The sequence below is a fragment of the Rhyacophila brunnea genome, unplaced genomic scaffold (assembly GCF_057557595.1).
Source record: "Rhyacophila brunnea isolate RB1 unplaced genomic scaffold, BYU_Rbru_1.0 scaffold_17, whole genome shotgun sequence".
NCBI lineage: Eukaryota > Metazoa > Arthropoda > Insecta > Trichoptera > Rhyacophilidae > Rhyacophila > Rhyacophila brunnea.
The window spans coordinates 32,612,714-32,640,021 of NW_028232827.1; the positions used below are offsets into that span (position 1 = coordinate 32,612,714).

General features: G+C 29.6%; 2 protein-coding genes across 6 annotated transcripts in view; one reads left to right on the top strand and one right to left on the bottom strand.

Annotated features, from left to right (window-relative positions):
• The window catches only part of LOC147073966 (troponin C-like), a 59,318-nt gene extending 41,401 nt beyond the window's left edge, over positions 1-17,917 (top strand). The window contains exons 1-7 of one of the 4 annotated variants that reach the window (XM_085944811.1): positions 445-554; positions 1,194-1,244; positions 11,739-11,769; positions 12,100-12,243; positions 14,627-14,743; positions 15,207-15,338; positions 17,821-17,917. In XM_085944811.1, coding sequence (XP_085800937.1) covers positions 552-554; positions 1,194-1,244; positions 11,739-11,769; positions 12,100-12,243; positions 14,627-14,743; positions 15,207-15,338; positions 17,821-17,849 — 507 coding nt within the window. In that variant the 5' untranslated portion in view covers positions 445-551 and the 3' untranslated portion in view covers positions 17,850-17,917. Of the gene's footprint in view, positions 1-439; positions 555-1,193; positions 1,245-2,735; positions 2,806-11,738; positions 11,770-12,099; positions 12,244-14,626; positions 14,744-15,206; positions 15,339-17,820 lie in introns of those variants that run through there. The other 3 variants (XM_085944814.1, XM_085944812.1, XM_085944813.1) reach the window with 3 other exon arrangements.
• LOC147073965 (neo-calmodulin-like) overlaps positions 1-27,308 on the bottom strand; it is a 106,310-nt gene that overhangs the window by 62,865 nt on the left and 16,137 nt on the right. Inside the window, exon 2 of one of the 2 annotated variants that reach the window (XM_085944807.1) lies at positions 21,404-21,445. The exons of the other annotated variant lie outside the window; for it this stretch is intronic. Coding sequence (XP_085800933.1) covers positions 21,404-21,445 — 42 coding nt within the window. The remainder of the gene's footprint in view (positions 1-21,403; positions 21,446-27,308) is intronic. 2 annotated transcript variants of the gene reach the window in all.

Below are 27,308 nucleotides of genomic sequence, written 5' to 3' on the forward strand. Positions count from 1 at the left end.
AACTGCAAAATCCTTAAAATAGTTACTCGACACTGAAACAGTGTCATAATTTTCTTCTTCTTGCGACTATGTCCGATCCTAATAAGATCATATGGGTCTCCACGAACAGATTTTGTTTTTACGAGAAATGAATGTCAGCCACTTGCTCAACCTATTAGGTCCATACTCTGACTCATACACAAACTGAAAAACAATATGTGTACTTTGCCAGAACCAGGATTTGAACCTGGGACGCACGACACTATAGGCCGACGCTTGCCGCGCGGCCATCGTGGCTTTATCCACAGTACCTAATATCTTAAAAATATTGGTGAAATTATGTAATAACCATACCGTTTTTTTTAATTAATACTTTCTTTAATCAGTTCCTCTTGTATCTCTCCACGAGCCGATATTTTGCAAAGATGTTCGACAACTGTATTGGCAATAATCATCTGCGGTCTGAACCACATTATCCTTAGGTTAAGCACTCCTCGCCTTTAGTCACTTGAAGTCTCTCGAAGGAGTCAGACTTAAGCATCTTCACGCGATTTGCAACGTCAAGCATCGCAATGGTGCGTAGTAAATGTTTAGATGTACAGTGTTAAATTTAATAACATCACAATTGTTTGTTTTGTTCGTAAAATTAACTTTTAAGTGTAATTGTTTAATATATGTGTAATAATCAAATATATTTTTTAACAGTATCTTAATATATACGTGAGGAAATATTGATTAACTACCTTCTTAAACTATTATTAGAAAATATTTACATATAAAATACTTATCTGCTTTGAAAAACACATCTATAAATAATAACATTCTAAGTGCGAATACGTTCTAATTGTTTTTCATTAGTAATTATCAATATAAACATCTGATAGATCCTTAATAGCAGGAGTTTCCAACCTGGGGTGCACAAACTCCCAGGGTGTGCGAGAAAGGTGTAAAAAATTCTTCGAAGAAAGAATCAAGTTTTCAGTATTAGATTATTTTGTGAATACTAAAAAACTGAACATTGGAATATAAATAAGAAAATTTTAATTCACAGTTGGTACCCACTTGTAAAAATTGAGTGCTCCCGACTTGGATTGTGGACTTTTTGGATGGATAAGCCGATAGCACGCAAAAAAGCTTCCGAGTTGAATTATGATCGGATTTTTTAAGCCCAAGGCTGAAAAGGATCTCGATTTTGATTGTTGTTATTTTTGTAGGGGGTGCGAGATTTGATCAAACAATTCATAGGGGGGCAAAGCACAGAAAAGGTTGGGAACCCATGCATTATAGCCTTTGCAACTAACTTCCGATTTTAACCCAATTATATAAGTAAATAAAGCTGGATTTGATAGTTACAATAACATCCAGTGAATTAACGACCACATTATGGAAATATATTTAAAATGTGGAGATAACTGACTTGTCATTAGTTTTTAATGCTTCGCCTATTTTGTATTTTTGCACCTTTTTGGTGCAACTTCAATCAAATATTTTTCATACAATATTTTTTTTTTATAAATTAATTTATTATTTTTGACAAGTATTGTTTAATTCTATCAACTGAGTAACTAGCTTTTATAATATTATTGAGCATTAAGAATGGTTTTCAAAATTTTATTTTGGTTTGTGCGTTCAACGCATGCGTTTTGTTTACGGTTTAAAACATAGTTTTCCAAACTTTTTTGGCTGACCGCTCTCTTTTCAAAATTTTCAGTGCTTCCCCCCCCTGCCGGAGTTTTCTTTTATCTGTATCTCAAAGTATATTATTTATACAGCTGCGTGTGTAATTTTTGAATTTCGAAAAGCTAGTTTCGAAATAAAACAACTGAAATTATTTAGTATAAATTAAATAACAAAGATGAAATTGCACATAAATGCAATATATTGTTCACTTTTATAAGAAACTGAATTAGTTGAAATAAAAATAATAACTAATAAAAAGAACGCGCCTAGTGTTGACCTACCAATTCATCTATATATTTATTGATAATTTTTCTCTCTACTACCTACTCGCGCAAGTTCTCATTTTGGGGAACCATGGTTTGAACGCACCCTTATATTGTATGAGGAAGTAAAATTCAGAGGTTTATTTAAATCCATTAGAATTTAAATTCAAATTCTATCAAATACCTTCGGTCGATAGTATTCATGTTTAGTTAAATGTTTATTAGCAAACACAATTGCAAACGTTCAACATACCAGCGACTTTAAAATATTTAACTGAATAGATAGAATAAATGAAATTGCTATGGTATTACTATAGCAATGCTATATTATCAAACAAATCATTTTGAAAAACGTCAGAGTATAATATATAATATATTATATATACTTATATTAGAAAAAAGCTAGAAGAAGAGGTCAAGTGACACTCGAACCTCACATATTATGTTCACTGTTCACGGCTGAGCTAGGTAGGCTGTTAACTCAGAGACTGGACCAGTCACCCGAAAAGAGAAAATATGTAATATTTGAAACTCACTTTGTCTACTTACAATTTTTCTAGCATTCTTAAATTATTATTAGTATTAAACTGTAAACGTTGATAAATCAGAAATATGGAAGTATATTGAGATAGTTCAACAACGCTATTTAAGAATATACAAAATATTACATCCGTTTTACATGGCCTCACTCAGGTAGAATATACTAACAATCGAATATACCTGGTAAGCTATAATGTTATGCTGGAGATTCTGTATATTCATTGGACATGTTCATTAAATTAGTCGAATATTTTCTTTGCTTATTCCGTTCAGCGGATTGAAATCTCGGTTAAGGTGGGTTTGGCCGGCAGCCAGCGCCGTGTTGCGGCTACGAAACGAAGCTGTGAGTTTGCAATAATATTAATATTTCGCGTTTCTGACCCACCTCGTTAGCAACATAATCGTTCAGTTTGTGATACTAACATTCCATTTAGTATGCATGTGAAGTTTGAAGTTATAGTGCGCGCCCGCCGTGGTGGTGGAATGTTTGCTTCTGAAAGTGTGGGTATGAATTTTATTCTGCTTCTGGAAGAATTACGTGCTTTTTTTCAGTGTGAGTTTAATTCTAGGCATGGTTAACTAATAAGTTGAGCGAATAGCTAACAATCAATTCATGTAATAAGAAGTATGTTAAACAACTCCGTCAGCTAAATTAAAAAATTATATAGTGATAAGCTAGGTTTTACATATTTAAGATTCATATATTATTAAACCATGGGTCACGTGCTTAAATCCCGCATTTTGGAATATATTGTGGAGTCTGCCAAAAGTTGATAAGTCTCGAAATTCTGTTATGGAGTAATTGCAATTTGAAGTTTGACATGCCTTCTAAAATTGGACTATATATCGGATGACCTTGATTTTTTTCTAATATGAATATTATTATAAACACATAATCTGTTGTTAACTCTAAATACCTATATTATCGACTTACCAACTTTTGGCAGCAACCCCACGAATATACACACTATTTATTTCAATGAGTGTTTGAATCTAGAGCATAGATCTATTAGGTTAAACGAATGCTTATCAACAATTTCTCGAAATAAATATTGCATACAAATAAACAATAGGTAAATAACTCAATTAATTGATCATTAATTCTAAATTTCAATAATAAAAACCTTGCTTGTTAATTTCTACAAAAATACTGCTCGAAAGTAAAACTAGTCGAAACCATCCAGTGGGTCTATTCTATGCTTATCGACCGCTAAAGTGATAAAGTGATAAATATTATCAAACTTAGGGTAGGTTTGTATCAAAATATTAGCACTTATTGTAACAATTACACGAAGTTGGTTTTTATTGTTGCAATAAGTGCTATATTTTAACAGCACCTATCTTGCTGCTGTTAAAATATCGCACTTATTGCAACAATAAAAACCAGCTTCGTGTAATTGTTACAATAAGTGCTAATATTTTGATACAAACCTACCCTAAGTTTGATACTATTTATCAATTTAGTGTTCGATAAGTATAGAATAGACCCACAGTGGGGTGATTCATAAAGTCAGAAAACATTCAAATTGAATGAGTAGTAAGATTATAATTACACAGTTCATCACATCACACACCCTCTCCGCGTTGATTGTGTGTTGATATTAATCATAATAATATGCAGACCAATCTTTTATAATTATTCAAACATACCGATTGAACAATATTAATTTGACACGTCATGCAAATATAATTTTGATGAAAATGTTTGCAACTTCTAAAAGTTACATAATTATGGTTTAAAGAAATGAATATTTATCTCCCATGACCTTCTTGTATACAAAATGAAATAGTACCGAACACAGGTCTATTAGATAATACAGTAATATTGTGAATTATATTCTATTGTTTTATTGTATTGTAGTATGTGACTGCTTTATGTTTTTCCATACTTGTTCTCTTTTTAAATTTTGGTCACTTCTATAAGTATACTTAAGGGGTAACCATGCCATGTGAAGGTCAAAAACCTTTGGGAGTTTAGTCTGAATATTTTGTAGACTTTCTATGAGTGATATATTATAATATGACATTTTAATGAATTGTATTTTTTATCTTATTTTAAATATGATATATTAAATTCATTAATATTATAAAAACGTCGTCATTGAAAATTAGGAATAAATAAATATTTTTCTAGATAATATTATGTCCAATGTTATAGCAAATTGTTTTTTTTCATTACCTACGTGCACTTTATCTTTAATTTTAATGATATATAACATGATGTAGGTACGTAGTTATGTAAATATATTTGGTAAATTTTACATTGGGGTTTGCAATTAATGTGCTTTATTGAGGAAGTATTTTATTTTGAATAATAAAAAGTCGGAATAATAAAAAAGTAGTCGTACCTAATACAATTTATTTTATGTTAAACTCACAAAGTGAACGATTTCGTCAGATTTTCGAATTATTAACAAGGTGTGGAATACTTTTCCTTGAATTTAGAGAGAGAGGGAGAGGGAGAGTGAAAACAAACAAATAAAATACAAATAAATACATTCAAAGCGCTGAAACATTTAATGGCGGTTAACGGTACGTTGATTTCATTCTTCGACTCAAAAGCAAAATTATTTTTATTAAAAATTTTATTCGTCTTTATAGCGTAGAGAAGGAAGAGATAAATTTAATGAACGGCTATGGCATACGTTTATTCGTGTAGGTAGACCAGTGATCCAGAGCCTTTTTATAAGTCTGCATATACACGACGGGTGGTGATGGGGTAACTCAACAACTCAGTAATATCACTTAATAATATCACTCTGTTTATTATTTTTTTACGGATACCAAGAAGCAGATTAGCTACACTTAGTTAATATAAATATATCTTTTGGCTACCGCATTTCAATGTCATTTATATAGATTGCAGTCTCAAACTCTACTTATCGGAAATCAGTACTTTGCAGTAGCCTTTGGCACCGAACATTGCCACGTGCTCATACCGCACATATAGATTGTAATGCTTAATACTCTTTACGTAAAACGGGGCAAAATAGCTACACTATAGCGTACTATGTCATGGCATATTATGTAGTCGTACAAAAAAGACATTATAACGAGATTCATAAGCAAAAACACAGCATCGATTGAAAACATACTAGTTTTTGCTTATACCATATATCAAATGATTCATCCACATTATTGAAAAATTTATTAAGAAAAGTTGAAAAAACGTTAATGTTTTATTATCTCAAAATATGACTTTGGAAAAAAGCTGCCTTTTTGCTTATGGGGGCAGTATAACTATTAGGATATTAATTTTTTCGCATACTTTATTATTAATTATTTATACAAAATGCCGCGGGTTGTGCACCACTAGTGTGGAGTGTACGTAAATAATAAGATTTAACATTCGCAAAACTCAGAAATTTTTGTGTTTTTTTTTTCGTATTATTTTAGAGAATTAAAAATTCTTGCATAATATTATGTGGAACCACGTGCACAAATTTATACATGTTAGTTCAAGGACCTAATGTTGGCCCCTTCAAAGAAATTTCGGGGTGGGAGAATAAATGGGTTAACTCAAAATGTAGTACTTTTGTAGCTGCAGAATAATAAGTGATCGAATATCTATTGTTTATAAAAATATCAAATTACTTTGCAGTAATATATTCCCAATCCATTTCCAGTAAACAGCTCAGCTAGACCAGCAAGTCTATGTCTTAGCTGTCTAGTGTATTAGCTGAATAAACATTTCTCATAGTTTTTTCTTACAACTGTAATAACAAATAATATTTCTTTTCGCTACTCAATTTAAAACGCTGATTCCATATTTAGTTTAATATGATTATGTAAAAGAATTTAATGTTAATGACCTTTTATTGTATAAATAACGAAGAACAATTTATCTCAATGTCACTCGAATCAGAGTACTTAGCTAGTAACTATCATGTATAATATACTATTGTACCGATACGCTGCTAATAAATCTCACCCTGCTACATCGTAGACTTCGTCATTATCATCATCCTCTATCTACACATCGAACACCACACTAAAGTGACCCCAACACTTTTAATGAGAGCCTTTTAAATGTTTGACATACAAAAAAAATTATAATCTATGGCTATGCTATCCAAGTATGTTTAAAAAGGTATCGACTAGATTTTAGATGCAGCCTCAGTATATTATAAAGATGAGCTTAAAAAAGATTACTTATAGACTACAACTGAAGTTAACTGCAATTCATTATGCAATATAAATCCATTTGTAGCAAGCTTATCACGACTATCAGAACGTCCGCTTTTGATATTGATGATCGCGAATTCCACTCCATAAATAATTCAAAATTCTAATACATTTTTGGTTATGTATTTATGTGTCATCGCAATAGGTTAAACGAATGAGTTGCAATGTTAATTTTATCGTAAATAATGTTTAAAAAAACCTTTTCAGGAGGACATCAAAAACTACTCAGGGTTGTAGAGCAGATAAAATAATATTTAATGCATATTTTAAAGTTGTTAATTTTATTCGTTCACATATAGATAATTAAGGCGAATGATCCATTAACCAGACGAATCGGCTAGCGGAAAATATATACGATGCTTGCAATTTAAGACAATTTACATTTTAAAGTTTTTTTTTTAATAACACTCGTATGTTTGATTAAAAAATGTCGAAGATAAACTTGGAATTTAAAATCGTTATAGTTTTTTTTGTTATTAATTCACAGTTTTAATATAATAGTTTGTATTCATTTTTAAAAGAAGCATGTTATACGCATTTCTCTTTTTTATTAAAATCGATGTTAAAGAAAAAATATATAAAAATCTAAATAGCTTATTAAATTTATCCTTTGCAGTGGGCCCATTTAACAATAAACATGCGTAAAAGCATTTTTTTATTACGCGCAGAAATTGACATTGGGCTAATGTAATTATTACTGTTAGGCATAAAGCACACCAAAGTGGCGCTCGGTGCGCTCTCTACGATGTAGGCCCCCTCCCACCCGCGCATTACCCTTCGCCTATGTAATAAGGGGCTCAAAGAGCACTAAATAATTATTATTATCAGCGTCTCTCATAACAAAGCAATAAAAATATTATTAAATTTCTCGGGGCTTGTAATTAATATTCACGATGACATCATTCTACCAGCGAAATATCGGACACGCAATAACTTAACAAAGAGTTCACTGTTATTAAATAATGCCTTCTCGCCCGTCTATCGACGACGCTTCCAGGAGCGTGATTTTGTTTGCCGTGTTCAATGATTGGACTACGTTGTATTTTCGTTAATTCGTGCCGCTGAGAAGCCACACAACGATGACTCATAGGGTGGGCTGGCACAATGTGTCGTCAAATCCAGTGTACGTTGGCGTATTTGATTACGTTGTATTTTCGATGATTCACATAGAATATGCGCGAGCGCTCCGCAAGCCCGCTTTAGTGGATTTTATGCCTTAGGGCTGCTAATAACGACTGAACGCATATTCAATTTGAAGCTTATTGCATTGTTTTCTTTCGCTTGTCGCCCCTCCGATTACGACTTGTTTCGTATGACAACTATCAAACATCCCGAAAATAATAATAAATGGTAAGTTTATAGTATGTAATATTAACTCAATATATAGTTAAATATACAACATTGTAAATTGTGTCATCTGATATCAAAAGTAGAAATATTCCATATTTATTACATGTATATAACATGGTTGAGATATATCTGGGAACAAAAAATATCTCTGTTATCTGTTTTTAATAAATGCGTAGGAAATATTATTATTACTTTCTCTCAACAAAATATATTTAAAATCAAACAAGCTTGTACGTAAATACAAATAGTGATTTTAAACAGACGTGTTTTGATACAAACTTAATATTATTTTTATTTCAATTACATAATATACAGAGTGACTGGTTCTTGCGTTTAAAAACAATAATGCAAATAGTAGAAGTCGAGGTCATTATTTTATTACAAAAAAAAATAGAAACATCATATTATCTCATTAATGGATTACAGATAATACTATTGGTTGACACTGTTGACAGTACCTACTTTTATTGGTAGAACTTAAATTAAAATTTTGATTGATATTAGTGTTTTATTATTATATTTGAATGTTTCGACATATTCAGTCAATACTTATCAAAAATACACAATAATTAACACAAACAAGAAAAAAAATACTACTTTTATAATAAATAAACACAATAAAAATCGTGAAAGTAAAAAAAATGTCCAGTCATAAATGAAAACTGCCAACAGTTTATAAGCCGATAATTTAGGTATTTAGAATTAACAACGGATTATGTGTATATTATATATTAATATGTATGCTAGAAAAAAAAAAGGTCATCCGATATATAGAACATGTATATAAATAACAAAGAAATTATCATTATGCCTGATTTTATATGGCATGTCAAACATCAACTTGCAATTACTCCATAAAATGATTCGGAGACCAACTTTTGGCAGTACGTAGTATCTCCACGTTATATATATTGCAATTTTGGTCAACCTATTTAGCAAATTATACTGCATTTTTAATGCATATACATTTTGACGTATTATAATATTCCCTACTGCATTGATAACTTAATGACTGAAGATTGTGATCACTCAAGAATTTGTACTGCAGAATTCAGGATCAGCCTTATCCACTTTTTATCCACTAGCATTGTGATGTATGCTGGATCCTCGGTTGTATGATGAATTAATTTACTTGATGACTTCTCCTCGGTTTTTGTAATCTACTTATTTTCCAGGCACATTGCGCAAATAAATTATTGTTAAAAGTGCCCAAAAAATTTAAAATGGTCAGAAATCGGAATCTAATGGATGTGGGTTTGAGTCCCGGTCTAACGGTATATTATTACCGTATTACGGGTAGCTAATATGATTCAAATATAATATTAATTGGAATTTCAAATTTGTGAGTTGAAAATTTCGAAAAAAATAGTAATCCTGAAAATAGAAATGAATATTGGTGTAATATACTTTTAAAATAACACTTATATTAATTAATTGTGACTCTTTTTGTAGAAAATAATTTTTAGTAGGTATTACTTATACTTACAAAATAAATGTATTTACATTAAAGTACCAAACAGCCCTTATTTTATGCTATGTGGCTTGCTAATCGTTAAAAAAATCACAAAGCGTGCTACACTCGTGTATAAAGCTTTTAAAATGAAATCACCGCCAGTGTTTATTTTGTTAATTATTAATGTGTAGTGTACACTGCATGAACTCATACTTGTAGAATATTTTATTTTATGCCCGAAACATGTGTTACACCCAATGTTTTCATTCCGTATGCTGTGTGGTTTTAAATGAAATTAAAAAATATATATTTTGTTGGCTTTAAACTTTCATTTAAAAATTTTAGGATTTATCATTTGGACCTTTATACTAGCGCAGTGTTTTTCAACCTTCTTACGAAGTCGGTACATTTTACCCGCTAAAAACTCCCACGCTATACCGAGCATTAATATATTATTACTTTGATAAGACCTTCCCATTAAAATAAAGTGTGATTCAGACCAAATCAATTTGACCACACACTTTGTGTAGGCCAATTAAATAACGGATGTTCACAGTCCCTAATCTAAAGAGATGACAGAAGTAATAAATAATAATATGTAGATAATGAGCTCAGTGATATATTATATTTTTTAGTATCAATGCGAAATTGTGTTATGGAATAATAAATACTATGTTTAGTAATTAATCTTTTTCATTTATCAATGTAATAATAAAGACTGCGCCAAACTATTGTATCATTATAGCTAACTTCAAACGAGCCGTGACCGGAAAATTGTACGTACGCAGTTCGCCGTATCACACTGTACAATGAAATGTTTTATCGTAAATAAATGGTCGTATATTAATACCGTCCAACTTCTTTGGTTCGTATAGTACTGAGATAAAATTCATTTTTAAATAAAACACGGTTCATGTCGGTTTGCAGAAAGCCAGCGGTATACTGGATTATTTGTTAGGTTTGGTTAGTTTTTCATTTTTTAATTCATAAATTTTGCCAGAATCGGCTATGAAAATTGAATTATTGTTTTTATTGAATCTAATAAAATTGGAGACCGTATAGTATGCGGTCATCTCTTTCCGATAGAAAGCTCATGCTGAACTATGCTACGGTGATATGTTTTACGTATAATTTACATGTAATCCAAAGGACCATCAAAACTTTTCAGTAAAAGCAGTAACAAAATGTATGTTAACAAATAAATATGTTGTGAGTCCTTTGTCCGGGACTTGATATCCAGGAGGCAAAGGCTGGACCGTCTGTCTGCCGGAGTTCCCGTGATGATTGTTGATCTCTATAATGCCGTATCATTAATAATTAATATTTTATTAAACTCCCGGTGCAAATAGTGTCAAACAGTATTTTGATATATATATGATATAGCCGCGGTAGTTGGCGTCCGGCGCTTCCTCCACCTTTGCGTTGCCATATCAATTTACAAAAATATGATAATATAGTATAATCTAACCAGTTAATTGTCATCACGTATGTACGAAGATTTGATATAATGTTAATGCTCTTTATAGGTAAATCATAAGACAATTTGGTCACAATGGTTGAAAAACATTGTACAAGTAGATACAAAAAATGCATTAAAGAGAAAGCATTATTTTTCAAAGCATAATTCACAGAAAATATATGTTATCAACACAATAGTGCATCGTTATGGCATGTGAGACGATGTACTATTGTATTTGGAAGACTAGACCAAATCAGACCACTTGAATTTTAATTAAAAGTTACGATTACTTAAAACAGATAATAAAAAAAAAAAGGATAATTGCCTTTTCAATCGCCTTTTTTCGATTTGGTCGAGTAAGTCTCTGAGAATGTTTATTTTTTGCTTGTCGTGTGTCAACGATGAGCCACGCGTAGTTGAACATGAATGTAATTTTATTTTTTTAATGTAACCAATACAATTTTTCTGAGGAAGTTGCGAGGTATTATAATACTAAACACCCTGCCCGTTCCTTATAAACTAATTATAGAACAAAATTGTATTTTTTTCTAATGCGTAGGTGAGTAGTCATGTTTAACGTCTAATGTACATTAATTCTTTATTTAAATATAAACATTGTGATCACTCAGGAACTTCCGTTTTTAACTACAATAAACACGTGCAATAAAATCTCGTTTGACGTCCCGTTATTCATTTCAAACTAATTCACAATCTTAAAAGTTATATTACTGGTTTTGTTAATTATTTATTTTCACTTCTATTCGCTAAATGATGAAGGCATTTTACAATATATGTGGCTTTATTTTAATCTCATTCATTTTTTTTTCAGGCAGCCGTAGTAGATGATGAACAATTAGCGAGTGAGTACATTAAAACTGTAATATTTATTATGTAATATATTGTAATTAGTTAGACATGTAACTATTCGGGTTTATAATCCTTGGATTTCGCATGTTTTCTTAATCCCAAAGATCTTAAATTAAAAAAAACTCCTGGTATTTATCTAGATTTTGAAGGCTCGTTGAGTTTTTCCGATGTATATCTGGTCACCACAAGCATTACATACTAATTCATAAGTGCCGCTGTAATTTAAAGGAATATTTTTTCTTGTATTTATTTGAAGTAAATGGGGTCTTTTAATTTGATTATTTTATACGTGAAAGATTATAATAATTATTGTTATTTTTTAGTGCTAAGGAGAGCTTTTACCATGTTCGATACAAGTAAACAAGGTAAAATTGAAAAAGAGAAGGTACGCGTACTTCTCAACACCATGGTGCACAGCTACGACGATAAACAGCTAGAAACATTATTGGAAGGAGAAGACAGTGACGGTATTTTTTCAAGAAGTTTTTATTACTATAAATTTAATCGATATGTTATGACAAAAAATAATGCTACCAACCGAGTGGTAACGTATCGGATTATAAAGTAGTGAGTCTCGGATTTTCTGGTAGATTCCCATGTTTTTTTCTTCAATGTATATTTAAGCCTATAGCATGCATCTAATAGTTTGAGAAAGTGGCTAACATATATTTTTCGTACAGAAAAAAAAACTGTTAGATCCATATCGGATTATAGAGTCAATTAAAAAAAATATATATAATATTATTTTTTTTATTCAACGAATAATTCACAAGATTTAAGAATGTAATATTATTTTTATTGAACATACATAAAAAAACTTCTGAGATAATAATATATAACCAATAGAAAAAACACGGCGCATTGTGCCTCGCGTGGGGGCTTTGCCCCCCTTGGCCCCTCAGATGATAGTTACTTAAACCCTGACGGCTAAAATTATTAAACATGGAACATGTTTTACTGTTTCTCTGAATGATGTTGTCCAAATTCAAAAAAAAATATTTGTCAAAATAACCGAATCCAAAGGATATAAACAATTTTACTTTTTTGAAAATTATAAAATTACAATTATAAAACTGAAGAAGTAATAATAAAAGACGAACAATACGTCGCACAGAATGTAGGCTACTGAACGTAAAATGAAAATAATCGGCGCACGTAAGTAATCGGGGCGGGGCGCGGGCTGCGCGTCTATAGTAATTTTACTTATATTTTTCGTAACGCTTCTGCGTCGGAGATCATGAGTAAATGTAAAGAGTAAATGCTCCATGTAAAAATATTTTTTCAAAAATGTACGACACCCAGCAAGATCGAATCTGCGTCTCTCGGGATTCGCGCCCACTCACATCGACCACAATGCATAGGTATCATATCTAATTGCGATAAATTATTAATGGCGCTTACAATAACTCTTTGAAGTGATTTCTAAATTGAGTTACTATTGGCAATCGGCTTATGTATTTTAAATCAAAGAAGGTATTAATTACTTTAATTAATAACCGACGTCACGGATCAAAACCAAATTTTTTGTTGTAACTTTTTTATCAGAATAAACTTTTTAAAAGAAAACTATTTAACTATAACTGCTCATTATAATTATATATATAATATATTATATTATATAAGTAGTTCATACTTGCTCTGATGATGAGATGATAATTTATGATAAATTTGTCACTGTTGTAAAAGAGATTTCAATTTGAAACTAATTAAAATTTAAATTCATGTAGTCTGTATAGCGATGCTTCGTAATTTCACATTCAATTTATGTCATATTAATAAGCTCCATCCAAATTAACTGTCGCAACAAAATGTAAAATTTATAATTAATTCAATTTTCAGTTACGATGATTTACAATATTTTGTCATGTCAAGCTGTTTTCGAAAGTGACTGACAAGTCATATTACGAGGGACATGTTAATATTGTGTAAATATTTTTTGAAAATAAGTACGTACATCGTTTCGAAAATGCTTAATTTTGAATTCTCCATTTTTGTTCAAATTCGGGATCGAACAAAATACAATTTAATCGTATATAAAAAAAGGAAAGTAGAAATAGAAAATGTTGCCGATATAAATTTAAGAGTCATATATATTATGTTTCCAATATGTGGTAATATTATTGAAATTTTTACGTATTTACGATATTTATTTTTTCATATTATTATTTTGGAACTACTGACAAATAAAAACGAAATTGATTCTGAATCTTACTTTGAAATGAAGCCTTAGTATATTTTGGAGGGAAAATAATATTTGAAATAAATTTAAGTCGGTTAAGATTTTTTAATCAAATGAATCAATTCAGTGCCATTAACAACATGAAATAATTAATCATTGATAAAAAAGTTTAGAAATATTACTTTTCATCATTCTTTCACATCAAATCTGTACCATACGACTATACAATAAAAAAAAACGATAATTTTTTGTTTTGTTTATTATCAATGCATAATCAATTCCGATGTGTCCACCATAATAACAATAATTTTAAAATGTACAAAAATATTTAAAAACGTATTATATAATGGTATATAGTTGAAAGTCTAGAATATATTAACGATTTTATTATTAATTTGTAGGATTGTTTATTAATCATTCGCCAAATAAAGTGCAGCTAGTATCCTTAGTCTAAATATAATATATTATCAACATACATTGATATAATTACCTATCTTTATAGAAACAAGAAAATGTATTTGAATTTATTCAAAATATAATCTTGTATTTGCTTAATGAAGATATTAATATTATTATTACATAGAGTACTAAGTAATTATCTGTAATTAAATTGTACCTAGGTATTTTATTTTTTAATTATTTTTTAAATAGTCTATTTTTTATTATTTAAGGTACAGGAAAGCTGGATTTTGACTCGTTCTGTAGAGTGGCCACTCATTTCTTGGATGAAGATGACGAGGCCCTTCAGAAAGAACTCAAAGCTGCTTTCAGGCTGTATGACAAAGAAGGTGAATTCGAGCTTACAAAATGTATACATACTTACTGAAAAAGCTCCGTATTTTATAATTTATTATTTTCTATTAAACGACACAAAACTTTCAAATAAATATTACAGTCAACGTAATTTATATTAACATTATCGACTGAAAGTTCATACTTCAATAAATTTGAATTTAAATTCTAACTGATTTAGTTTCGTACTGAAATAGTTTTTTTGCATTCCGAGATACTTATTTTGACATCTTTAGGCTATCGACGAAAGCCTTTATTATTATCGTCGATAAAACTGTCATCACATAAATATAAAGTAATTAAATTGCAAGTTTAAATGATTTTAAATAATACATAAATTAAATAATCTTTTTGTAACTAATATTATTATATGTAGATAGCCGAGTATTGTAATGGATTTTATCACCTTTGTTATATTGTTGTGTATAAAAACATCAATAAATATTTTTTTAATTTCAGGCAACGGTTATATTCCTACAAGCAGTTTGAAAGAGATTCTAATGGCTCTCGATGATCAGCTAACACCGGACCAGCTCAATGAAATGATTGCAGAAATTGATACCGATGACTCAGGAACAGTGGACTTTGAAGGTATCAAGTATTATTTTATGATAGTATTTCTGTTATGTGGTAAATTTTGTACCTAGAAAAAATAATATTAATTAAGTAAGTGGATTGGAATTGAAACACGAAAGATCGATTATAGCCACGGTCATTGATTTTATTTTTCTATAAGAATGGATAAACACATTTGAAATATATGTGATTATTTTATACCTATCTATAATGCCAACGTAGGTTTTGTTATTATCACCAAACTGATTGAATGTGTGACCCACTATGACTATTTAGGAGTCAATGAAAAATGGGACCAGTTTCAGAAAATAAAAAACATGAATTGAAATGATAAGATTAGAAGTGCCTTTCCTAAAATAACATGCCTCCTTAGCAATTCAAAGTTTAACCTAGATGAATGGTTTACTGTTATGTTTCCTCAAACCTTTTCTGTGATATGGAGGTATGTATGCTAAACCAGCAGATATCACGGAGAGTCGACGCTTTATGGATGTGGCTATACAGACGCATCCTCAAAACTCCTTCGACTGACCAGGTGATAATAGTTGACGTTCTCAATCTAATGGGAAAGGACCAAGAAGTTTTGCATAGTATCTAAACTAGAAAACTATAATACCATGGACACGTTATGAGAAGACATTCCTGGACTTGTTATTCAAGGAAAGATCAATGGTAAACGGACGAAGCTGCATTTTGTGGCTTAAAAAACTTTGTGATTGGTATAAGTGTAATTTCACCAAACTGTTTCTGGTAGCAGATGATAAAGTGACGATCGTCCTGATGATAACCGACCTCTGTTAGGGGATGATATGATAAGAAAGAGATTTATTTGAATCCGTGACCTTGCTTAATACGTTAATAAGAACGAGTCAATTATATAGCCAGTTTCGTATTTACACTCATCATTGCAGTATATTATATTATAATATGTAATGCAATTTAAAATAAAAAATAAATAGATTTGTCAACTCCATTTTATTGTACTAAATTATTTATACTAATGATATTTCATATAATTGGCTTTTTATATGAATCTAAATGGTTGTGATAAAAAACATGATTGAATTGCATTGATCGCATCTATAAAAATATTACAAACCTTTTTACAATCATCTCAATGTAAATTATAACTATTATTTTAAGCAATTTGTTTGATTGCTTTTTAGGTTAAAAGTTTAAATTTTATCGTAATGTCAATTTTATAGTTAATAGTTTTTCTACGAAATAATTTACTATCGTTTAAAAAATATGAGTAATATAATTTTATTATATTTGAATTTAATCAAAATATATACATCCAATATTAAATTTAGGCGGCTCTCGTGGTGCAGTGCGTAAGGCGCTTCCCTTCCACCTGAGAGTTCTGGGTTCGATTCCCGATCAGGATACAATATTTATGTGTTTATCTCTAAGCCTGGGTATTCTGTGATTGTTCAAAATTACTGACAACCACATTGTACGAAAAAGCAAGGACATACAAATCTAAAAAATATATATTAAAAATTTAGAAGCAAATGTAAATTGTACAATCGTGACAAAAAATTGCAAAAAATATTATGTAAACCACAGCGATACTATTGGGTATATTTGAAAATATGCAGTAATCCTAAATATGAAAAAAAAATAACAATTGGCTATTATTAATTGGTTAAATATAAAAATAAAAGCAACTTGCTAATTTTGTTCCAAAGTAGTGCATAGAGTGGAAGTTACTTTATTAACTTTTTCTATAATAATTGTTCCCTCTGGATATGCATTCTAGTCTAAAGTAACCAAGTGAAGTATATGCAAATTATACAATAGTTTATAAACTTTTACCGCTACAAAACAGTATGTATACAATCATTTTGTTTGAAACTCAACACGTCATGTCCACACTTACAAGCTTTGCTTGTGTTGCATTGAAATTTTGAAGTTTGGGCAGGTATTATTAATTAAACTGGCGTTTACGTGGTCAAACTATATCTGAATGGTTGAAAAAATATTCCACAATACCCCGTGTCACTATTTTAAACGAAATAGTTAAAATTTTCTCCCACATATGACCACACTTGCTTGTCTGTCAGTAAGTTTACAAATGTTTTCCATCCGCAGCGGGATACAAGAAAACACGGTCATTTATAAAATAACTGTAAAGATGCTTTTAAACTTTGTTTTTATTAAACATGTTTACAGATAGTTCGTCTGGACTCGGTTATTTACTGAACATATTGTATATTTTATTTAGTGATTCGATTTTGTTAGCTATTTCTTCTGCATCCTGGGAATAGTACGGACGGTCGTTGGACGGTGTCAACAAGGATGTTGGATCAACCAGTCAATATACCTGGATGGCACTGAAAGAGGATAAGAGATAGAACAAGTTTTTGAAGGAAGCTAGAAGACGCGTTGGTTTTTAGACATTTGATAATGATAATTATTTTTTGCATACTGGATAGTAAATTAGAGTTCTCTAATTTTTTTATTCTAAAAATGACATTTTATTTTTAAATTTCAGAATTCATGGAAATGATGACTGGAGATTGATCACCAGCGAAATAAAATATGTATTGTTATAAAATATTGATTTACGAAATATATTATTTATTATTTTATTGATTTTTTTATTTAAGTAATAATTATAAGGGACCTATACAAAAATATGAATAATATTTTTTTCTGTTAAGTTTTAGTAAATATTGAAATTTAATATATACACGCATCTAGAAAAAGTGAATATTTTTTTATAATTTTTAAATAAAAAAAAATAACTCATCGTATCTCTACCTAATTAAATATGCCATTTTTGATGCCCAATTTTTATTGAAACATCGTAATTTTATAAATTCTTTTAAAGGTGACAAAATGCACGGAACGATTCAGCTATCATCTTAATCATATTGGCCCTTGATTTGATTGGTTCATAATATACGCTTAGTTGCTAGACAGTGTGAATAATAATTATTAGTATGTAAAGCAACAAAATGAAATTTAGACAAGTTACGAGTGGTTAATTAGGGTATTAGGGTATTATTTTTGTTTTGTATTACTATTGTCTATTATATAATATATAATAAAGACAAGCAGCCTTCATTATACAAACGTCATGTTTGTGGTGTTATTTATATCAAACGCAAGACAGGACACGCTTGTGTGGCCACTCATGAAAGCTCAATGTTAATTGAAGCGATGGTCCCCAAAAAATTGGAATTGTTCCAATTCGTTCACGACTCCTCACGACTCCAGGAAACGACTCAACGAAGACTTTTCATCATCGGGCCAGACAGTAAGCATGAGGATATGCCATGCTCAATACATACGGTACCTATTATTTTTTTAAATATTAAAAATTTACTGAAAAATAAAAATATTGAAAAAACTCATAATTTTTGTTGTATTGTTTCTTTCGACTAAAACATCCTTTCACAAAATAATAAAAAAAATATTTATAATATTGTGTCTTATAGAAAAAAAAATCATTAATTATTCAAAATATAATTACACAGTTATAAACATTTTATTAAAATCACACTAGAACACAACTAAGATGATGTGAGCTATATCCTAGAAAAAAATAAATCCATGCAATGTCATAAGTAAATTTCAATTAAACATATCATAGACAATGGTAATTAATGAAAACATTAATTAATAACAATAATAATATAATGGTGATGGTACTTGTCTGGTTCATGAAACACAAAAATATGGAATATTAATTTTCTAGATATGGCTGATATCTAAAATTTTTGTGCTAAGGGCTACCAGGCAACTAGAAGTAAAGGGGCTGGTATGGGATGTGTGATTTAATATTGTTAGTCGTGATATAGGGAAATGGAAAACAACATCGATATATTTTAGTTAGAGCTTATAATATATTTTTAATTGGTAGGTACTTGATTTTAAATTATAATTGATTTAAATTTTGTACTGTTTCATGGCAATCATTTTTAGCTACCTTTGCGATATTGGAAGAATTCACTTACAATAAATATATAGGTCACAATATATAATAAATGTAGTTACATACTGCTTGTAACGGATTATTTTTTGCTTATACTGAACATTATGTAAAACCGAGCTGTGGATTAATATAGTCTGACAAATCATCATGAATAATATAGTGACGCTTGAAAACTGCTACCAAATAATCCAAATTTACTTATAAAATTACTCGTCAATTCGTGAAACTTATAGACGCAAAATTTTTTCAGCGATTCAGGCGAATTTTTGGCTTAACGGGTTTATTATTAAGCAAAATTACCACATATAGAGTAATACCAATTCAGAAGAGACCCTACAGACTCCATTACAAGTATTACAAAAATGCACCGTTTGGTGCGGTTTACACGCTGGTGGCATTATCAGATCTTATTTATTAAAAAATGGGTCCGATCGTTACCGGACTATGGTCTTTTCTTTTTTACTCTCTCTTTAATTATTTAATTCTGTAAATCTTTTATAATATAATACTCTACGACAGGCATATAATGTGGTGAGTTCCAAGTTTCTTAATTCCGGGTCTGAGAAAAACTCACCTGTTGTTTTTCAGTGTGTGTTTTGGATTCAGAGTATCGACTTGATAAGTAACTAACCTCAATTTTTCGTAAAAACAAAAATCTGGTAATACAACCTCTACTTTGTGGAGGCCCATAATGATCTTCTTAGGATCGAACACGATAAAAAAAATATGAGCAGTAACTGTATTTTGTGACTTTTGTATATTTACCATAGTTGAATTCCTTAATATCCGAGGATAAAGGTAAATTTTTGGTAAGTTGAGTTGAATACCTAATACAAAACTTAATTAGAATGTATTTTTAGTTAAAAATGAATCCACTCACGTGAGTGTAATTAAATAATTTAAATAATAAACACACTTACACATTAATTGATATAGATAATTAAATTTTCATTACTATTTTAGGTATTGAGCTTTTATTATAAAGTTTGAATCATTACAACGTTTAATTATTTTAAAAATATATGTGTATTGCCTCAAAAAACACACATATTATAAATAAATCCTAACAAAATCTTGGCCCGAGTGGAATTTGAAGAAATATCTATCACTTGATGGGTGAGTGCTTTTATTAACTAAACAACCCACTCACAAGTGACATATGTATGTATAAATTCAACGTTCAGACGAAGATTTTTTTTCTATGATGTTTGTAATAGGTATGTAAATTTATTGTATTAGTTATCTCCCTAGAATAAAAAAAAAATTATGAAGTATATATATTTGCAAGACTCAAATAAAAAATATAAACCCACCACGTTATTCGTCATTAAAATATGAATCTAAATTATTTTTAAATAAGTATAAATATTTTAATTTGTTACATACTGAAGATGTTAAAAAAGTCAAGAAATCTTAGCACAATTTTCAAGTACCTGCTAACTTTTAAGTCAATATATTTTTTTAACAATTTAATGTTATTAAAATACTAAGTCGGTAATAAATTATTTTAATAATCTATAACTACATAGTAAATAAGTATTTAATTCAAATAATTAAAAGCATTTTGGGGTTATTTAGTAAGTGTTGAGCTTAAAAATCGTATTGATTTGTTTGTTTTTATTTTTAATAAATAATGTGAATTATTATCTTATGATTATACAAATCAATCTTACTTCTACTAGATAATACCATGCATTTACATTAATATTTAATGAAAAATATTATTCTATAAATGTGATATAAATAGTATTATCATGTAATGGGCACACAAAAACCATGAATATTATTCGAAAGACTGTGTAAGAATGAACTTTAATGTCGCTAACTTTTCTAAAAAAATGATGAATGTTTTCTAAGGGATGCATGTTAGAGTCATGACATATATAAGCTACAAAATAATTCCAAAACAGACCATAAAAATACAACCACTATTGCAAAACTGTCCTTTTCAGACAATCATAATATTGATTAGCATATTTACGTATCGTGTTTTTTATGATCGGTATAGACTTCATTTTGTTGCTGATCTGCTTTAACCCATAGAGTAAACGTGCCAAAGATGGGTATAAAAATGACACGTGCAAGGTATTTGGGTAAGTGTACGGATTACCAGCCCCACGTGGCCCTCAGGCTTTACCTGGCTGACGCTCCTAAAGCTACTTGTACTCGCGCTGCGGGCCTGAAAGAGAATAACCAAACACTGATACACTGAGACACATAGTTTCGCGCTTCGCACTCGAATACCAGTCGAACAATATATAACAAGGTTTTACTATACCAAATATGACATTGATATAACCATGGAAGTAAGTTTAAAATATTTCTGAATTTAAAGAATGTTAAGTAAAAATAAGCCAAAGCAAATATTCAATAAACATTCAACATAAAAGTATTTTTTTTTGTTGATTTCGTGATAATATAGTCAGACAGCTATGCGATGTTTGAATGAAATAAAGAAAATCATTTTATAGCAATTTTCCGTAGAATCTTTACTTTAAATAACAGTCAATAATTTTCTCATGAACAATTCTGGATAATATGTAAAATATATTAAATATTAAGTACCAATATTAATTACATAATTAAATAAAAAAGAATCAGTTGGAAACACGGTTTTATTAAAATATGAGTGTATATAGTTTAGATTTCTTGATGACTAATATAGCAACCCACGATGGCCGCGCGGCTTAAGCGTCATGAGTCCTAGGTTCGAATCCTGGTTCTAGGAAGTACACATATTATTTTTAAATTTGTGTATGAGTCAGAGTATGGATCTAATAGGTTGAGCAAGTGGCTGACATCCATTTCTCGTAAAAATAAAATCTGATAATAGGAGGCCCATAATATGATCTTATTAGGATCGGACATGGTCGAAAAAAAATATATAGCGTTTAATAGAAGCAATAGGAAATTAATTATTTTTAAATTTATAGGTGTGTATGATTTACGTATTTTTACCAGAAAAACAAAACTATCGATTTTGATGTCAGTCTGGGAAACACAGTTTCACAAATCAAAATTTACTCACAAACTATTAGGTATTGTACTTAGTTTTCGTTATTGGAAATATTTATGGTTAATCTAAATAAATATATTTGTTAAGTAAAACTCAATTTTTATCGTGCATCTTAGCTTCTCGAACAGAGTACCTATAAAAAACACTAAATCCACTTAAATTGAAGTAGGTTTTGTAAGATTGCGTGAGCTGTCTGATCATATTTTATTCTTTTCGTAGAAAACTTTACTTCCGTATTTTCTGACTTTCCTACTTCCCCATTCCACGTCAATGTTTTTGTTTTGATCAATTACTCAACACAAAATAAGTTGGAAACTTCGACTGGCAGTCGCGTGTGGCGCTAGTAGCATACATACATAGACATAGAAGGCGATAGAGTATTTTGTAAGAGAAAAATACAAGTTAGCATAAAGACAGGAAACACAGATAGAGAAATAATAACAGTACATTACCTAAACATATTATTAACAGTTAAACAAAAGACATCAAAGAAAATCTTTATCTTTATCCTATAATTCTGTTTTATAACTATACAACCTATTGATTATATTGTATAAACGCTAGTGGCTAAGTGTGAAGGTATACTATTAAGATCCGACATAAATAATGCATACTCAACTTTGTCAGTCAAACGTATTTATTTTCATTGATCTAATAGGTAGGTACTACAATTTGTAGATAGTATTTGTTAGTTTTTAAAATTAAATTAAACTCTATTTAATGCATGCCATAGTAGAAAGTAATAAAAAATATTCGTTTATATATAAAATATATAAAACTATGCCATTAAACCATACATAATTTTATATATTTTAAAGATAGAAGAGTATTTTTTGCCGATTATGGATTGCTATAGGCAGTGCATAATGAATTTAATATGTATTCAACGGAAACAGATAAGTGTGCACTATTTTTGTTGTATCGCCAATAGAATAGGTACCTGAAGTATTATGGTTTGGTTTAGACAGAGTTTAATTATTGAATTTTAAAAACTAGACACCGCACCAAATTATTTCCATGAAAACAAATAAGTATGAGTGACAAAATTTTGTATGCACTATATTTATATCGAATCTTAATACCCTACCTCCACCATTTTCCACTGATAGACGCAGTATTTTATAATATTATATAGGTACCTACCGTGATATTATATCAATTATTATAAGACTGTTGCTTTTTCCCTATTTTAGTCTGTATGGATTTGGGATGACTCATAATCTATATAATACGGTATTGCGTTAATACTATTGACTGATTAATAATAATTATTAATAAAAGTGTCAATTATTTTTCATATGAATCGGTGTATAATATAGAATCAGTATGTATAATTTAATGTACCTGTGGTTGATAACATATAGCTAGAATCGATTAATTTGGAATATTGATTGGAAAATATTATTTACGAGGTCCTAACGCTAAATTTTGGTTTGAATTTTACGCGGCAAACAATTGAGCTCAGGTCGTAAACTACATTATAGTTTATATCTTTTTCGTTTATTTTATGGTTGCTAAATTAATAATTTATTATTAATAAATTGATAAAACAAAAAATCCACTGATGTAACTCAATCAATGTTGGTCTGTAATAATTATCTATTTTAAACTCTAAAGAAGACACTCCGATATATATTAATAAACAATATTTATGGTGAAATAATGTGATAAACATAAAACCATTGTTAATAGCATAATGTCTTATTAATTATTAATTTTATTATATTTAATTGAAAGTAGGTAATATTTTTTTAATAAACGTCTGATTTTTTCTGCGAGGTCGATTATCCGTATTTTTTAAACATGTCAACATAAAAATGACGACGAGTTATAATGAAGATAATATTAATTAAAAAATCATAATATTTACTTAGTTATAATTGTCAAATTCATATATAAATCAATATCTATGGTCAGCCGACCACGTAATTTTTGTATTTTTATTAAATTCTGACATCCAATTGAAATTTTACCGTGGCTTTTATATAGCGGAAGGTAATTTAAGTAGCTATATAAATTTACAGTACCTACACTTTAATAATGTGCATTGGCACATATATTTTTTTGTGAATCGCGGCAGTTCTTGTATAGTAGAGTTGAATGTGACTAGATAATGAATAAATTATAATACTATTATCAACTACTTATATTATTGCCAAATTCCAGGACGATATAAAAGAAAACAGGTATTTCATAGAATTATATCAATATACCGAGTCATTGGGATAGAAAATCGTGCTTGGTCTCCTGATAAATGAAAATAAAAGAATGAGTTTAATACTATTTTTAATATGAGTAATTTTATTTTTCTTAAAATAGTGAAAAAAAGCTTTAAATACACACATAAAAAAATAATATATATTTGGTTACTGTTTCGTAACTGTTACTACTTCAAATGAAAACAATACAATTGTTGTAGACACCTTGATCCTTAACCGGAATTTTATAAAATTGTATATTTCCAAAGTTAAATGAAATAAAAAAAAATTGTAAATGTAACTATATCATAACGAATGACGATACAGTACACCTTTAATTGAAGCTGTATGGATACTATCTGTAGTTTTATCCAACTATCTGATACATTTAAGGGTACCTAATTACAAAAGAGATAGGGTACTTTAATATATTGTAACCTTAGGCAACGCACACAATCAATAAAAAAATAGAAACATTATAAATAATGCAGAACTATTAGCTTAGCAACGAGTTCAGCGATGACGTGGTCAACAAAGTTAGCAGACTATACAAGGACTCCGTTAGGCTGATGCGGTAGCTCACAGGCAAATAATTGAGTCTAAACACTAGAATAAAGACAGGAAGACAAAACATATAGGTACTTAAACGTATGAGAAAGAGGGAAATAAGGAAAGACGTATGATAATGCGGTCAAGTGGTACTGTCACCTCGTCATAATTACTTATATATATATAGAATACCCTATATGTATATGGATCTCTAAGTAAAAGAGATATCCAGAAACTTAGAGTAGCGCAACGTAGTAAAGAGAGGTACATGTTGGGGATAACGCGAAAGGACAAAAAGCGGAATGATTGGATAAGGAAACAGACAAGAGTAAATGATGTAATAGAGTTCGCTAAAAACCGACTCATAGCTCTAAGAAAGGACAATCGCTGGACAAATCTAGTCATCCAGTGATACCCAAAGGTACAAAACGTCCGCAAGGTAGACCTAGAGGCCGCTGGATCGACGGAATGGTTAAGTTGCTGAAGTACGTAAAAACGCAACGCACAAGACGAAGAAAAGTGTAATCAGCTTGGAGAGGCCTTCATCCATATATGAATATCACGTCATAGGTACTTTTTTAAGAAAAGATTTGAAAAATATAGGTTAACATTTATTGATATATTTGATAAAATAAATTCAAGTAATATTTTTTTTTTAAATAAAAAGCTATGTAACGCTATTTGAAAATATTATTAAAGTATAGGTACGTAATAAGAATTTCAAATCATTGTTTCAATATTCTAAAGTAAATATGGCCGCTAGTGTCCTTGATGTAACAAAAGATTTACGGGAAATAAGGTTCTGCTTGTAGCATTTTTGTAAGCCTTCGATGTTTAAAAGAATGAATATGCTTTTGAAATGGAATACAAAGTGTCGTTCGAATTGCTGTCAAAAATTTCTATCTTCTCGGCCTCTTTACGGTAGCAGTGTTTTAAAATCATATTGGTGCTAGAGACTTCTATTGATTTCATGGCAAAAGTATTTTTTTTTCGGTGTCACAAAAATAATTTGATGAATTCCATCAGGCCTGGAGAGCAAAGTAACATTAAATATTATATTCATTTTTTTTAATTACTACGAAATGAGTAATTAAATTGTTAAATGTCATTAGTAAAAAGCTTGTTTGTTCTTTTCTATAATATTATTAAATTTCTAGTATTAATATAAAAGCGGTGTGGAAAGTGAAGATCTACTCAAGTTTATTCAATCATCAATTGGACTGATCAGTTATTTTGACACGGTTTCTATAAATAAAAAAATATTTAATTCTTTTGCGGTATTATACAACAAGAGAAAGGATTTTTTCTTATCTGGACATTACCAATATAATATTGTCTTTAAATCAAACTAGGAAACTTCAATAACTTAGTACAGGCCTTTCACCACTAGGGTTTGAAGAGCTCTTTTTAGGACGTTCCTAATGAAAATTTTAATAAAATTTATCTGATATAGTGTGTGAATATACTGGGTGGTCAAAGAAAGTCATATTGCATTCATAATTATCGATCAATTGAACACGCATATTTGGTTTTTTAAATAAATTAAAAAATGAGCGTACAATTTTAATATTATTGACGATTAAATGCGATCCCGCGTTTGATAAAGCCTGATATCGAGTATGAAAAATGCGAAATTGTTTGAAAGCCTCCATCGAGAGCCTTTTGATCTTAAAAGACGTTTTGTTTGAGTTCAAAATGGGCTCAGATCCGCGAGAAGAAAAACTCGATTTTGAATGAAATTTTCCACCCGACGTGAAAATAGAACATTCCAGCGTTCAACTATGAAATATGGAAAACTGAGGAAGCAAGAATATATTGAAATTAGGACGCTCCAGGCAGTAAATTTGAATTTTATTTAAGTTTTTTATGCTTTTGACAGTTCATATTTTCCATGTAACAAAAGTCGACCCGTCAAATATTATACAATCATAAATAAATATGCCATAATTGTATGGTGAAGAAAAATTGCTGTATATATATTTGTCAAAAATAACTTATATTAAAACATAATCATAATAAATATTATATTAGACGTATACCTACGTATATATTATTATATTAAAGAATCGAATTAAAGAATATTTTTAAACCTAGTTTATTATTCATTCAGTAAAAATTAATCAAAATCTTTTTTGTTTAAATATACTTACATACAATATTATCTAATAAAAAATATTTTGTTGTTTTATGTATTTTATAATTATAATATTTTATCTTAAATATTTTTAAACATTTTATAAAGAATAACATGTTATTGGAGAATAAGCGAGTAGGCTATA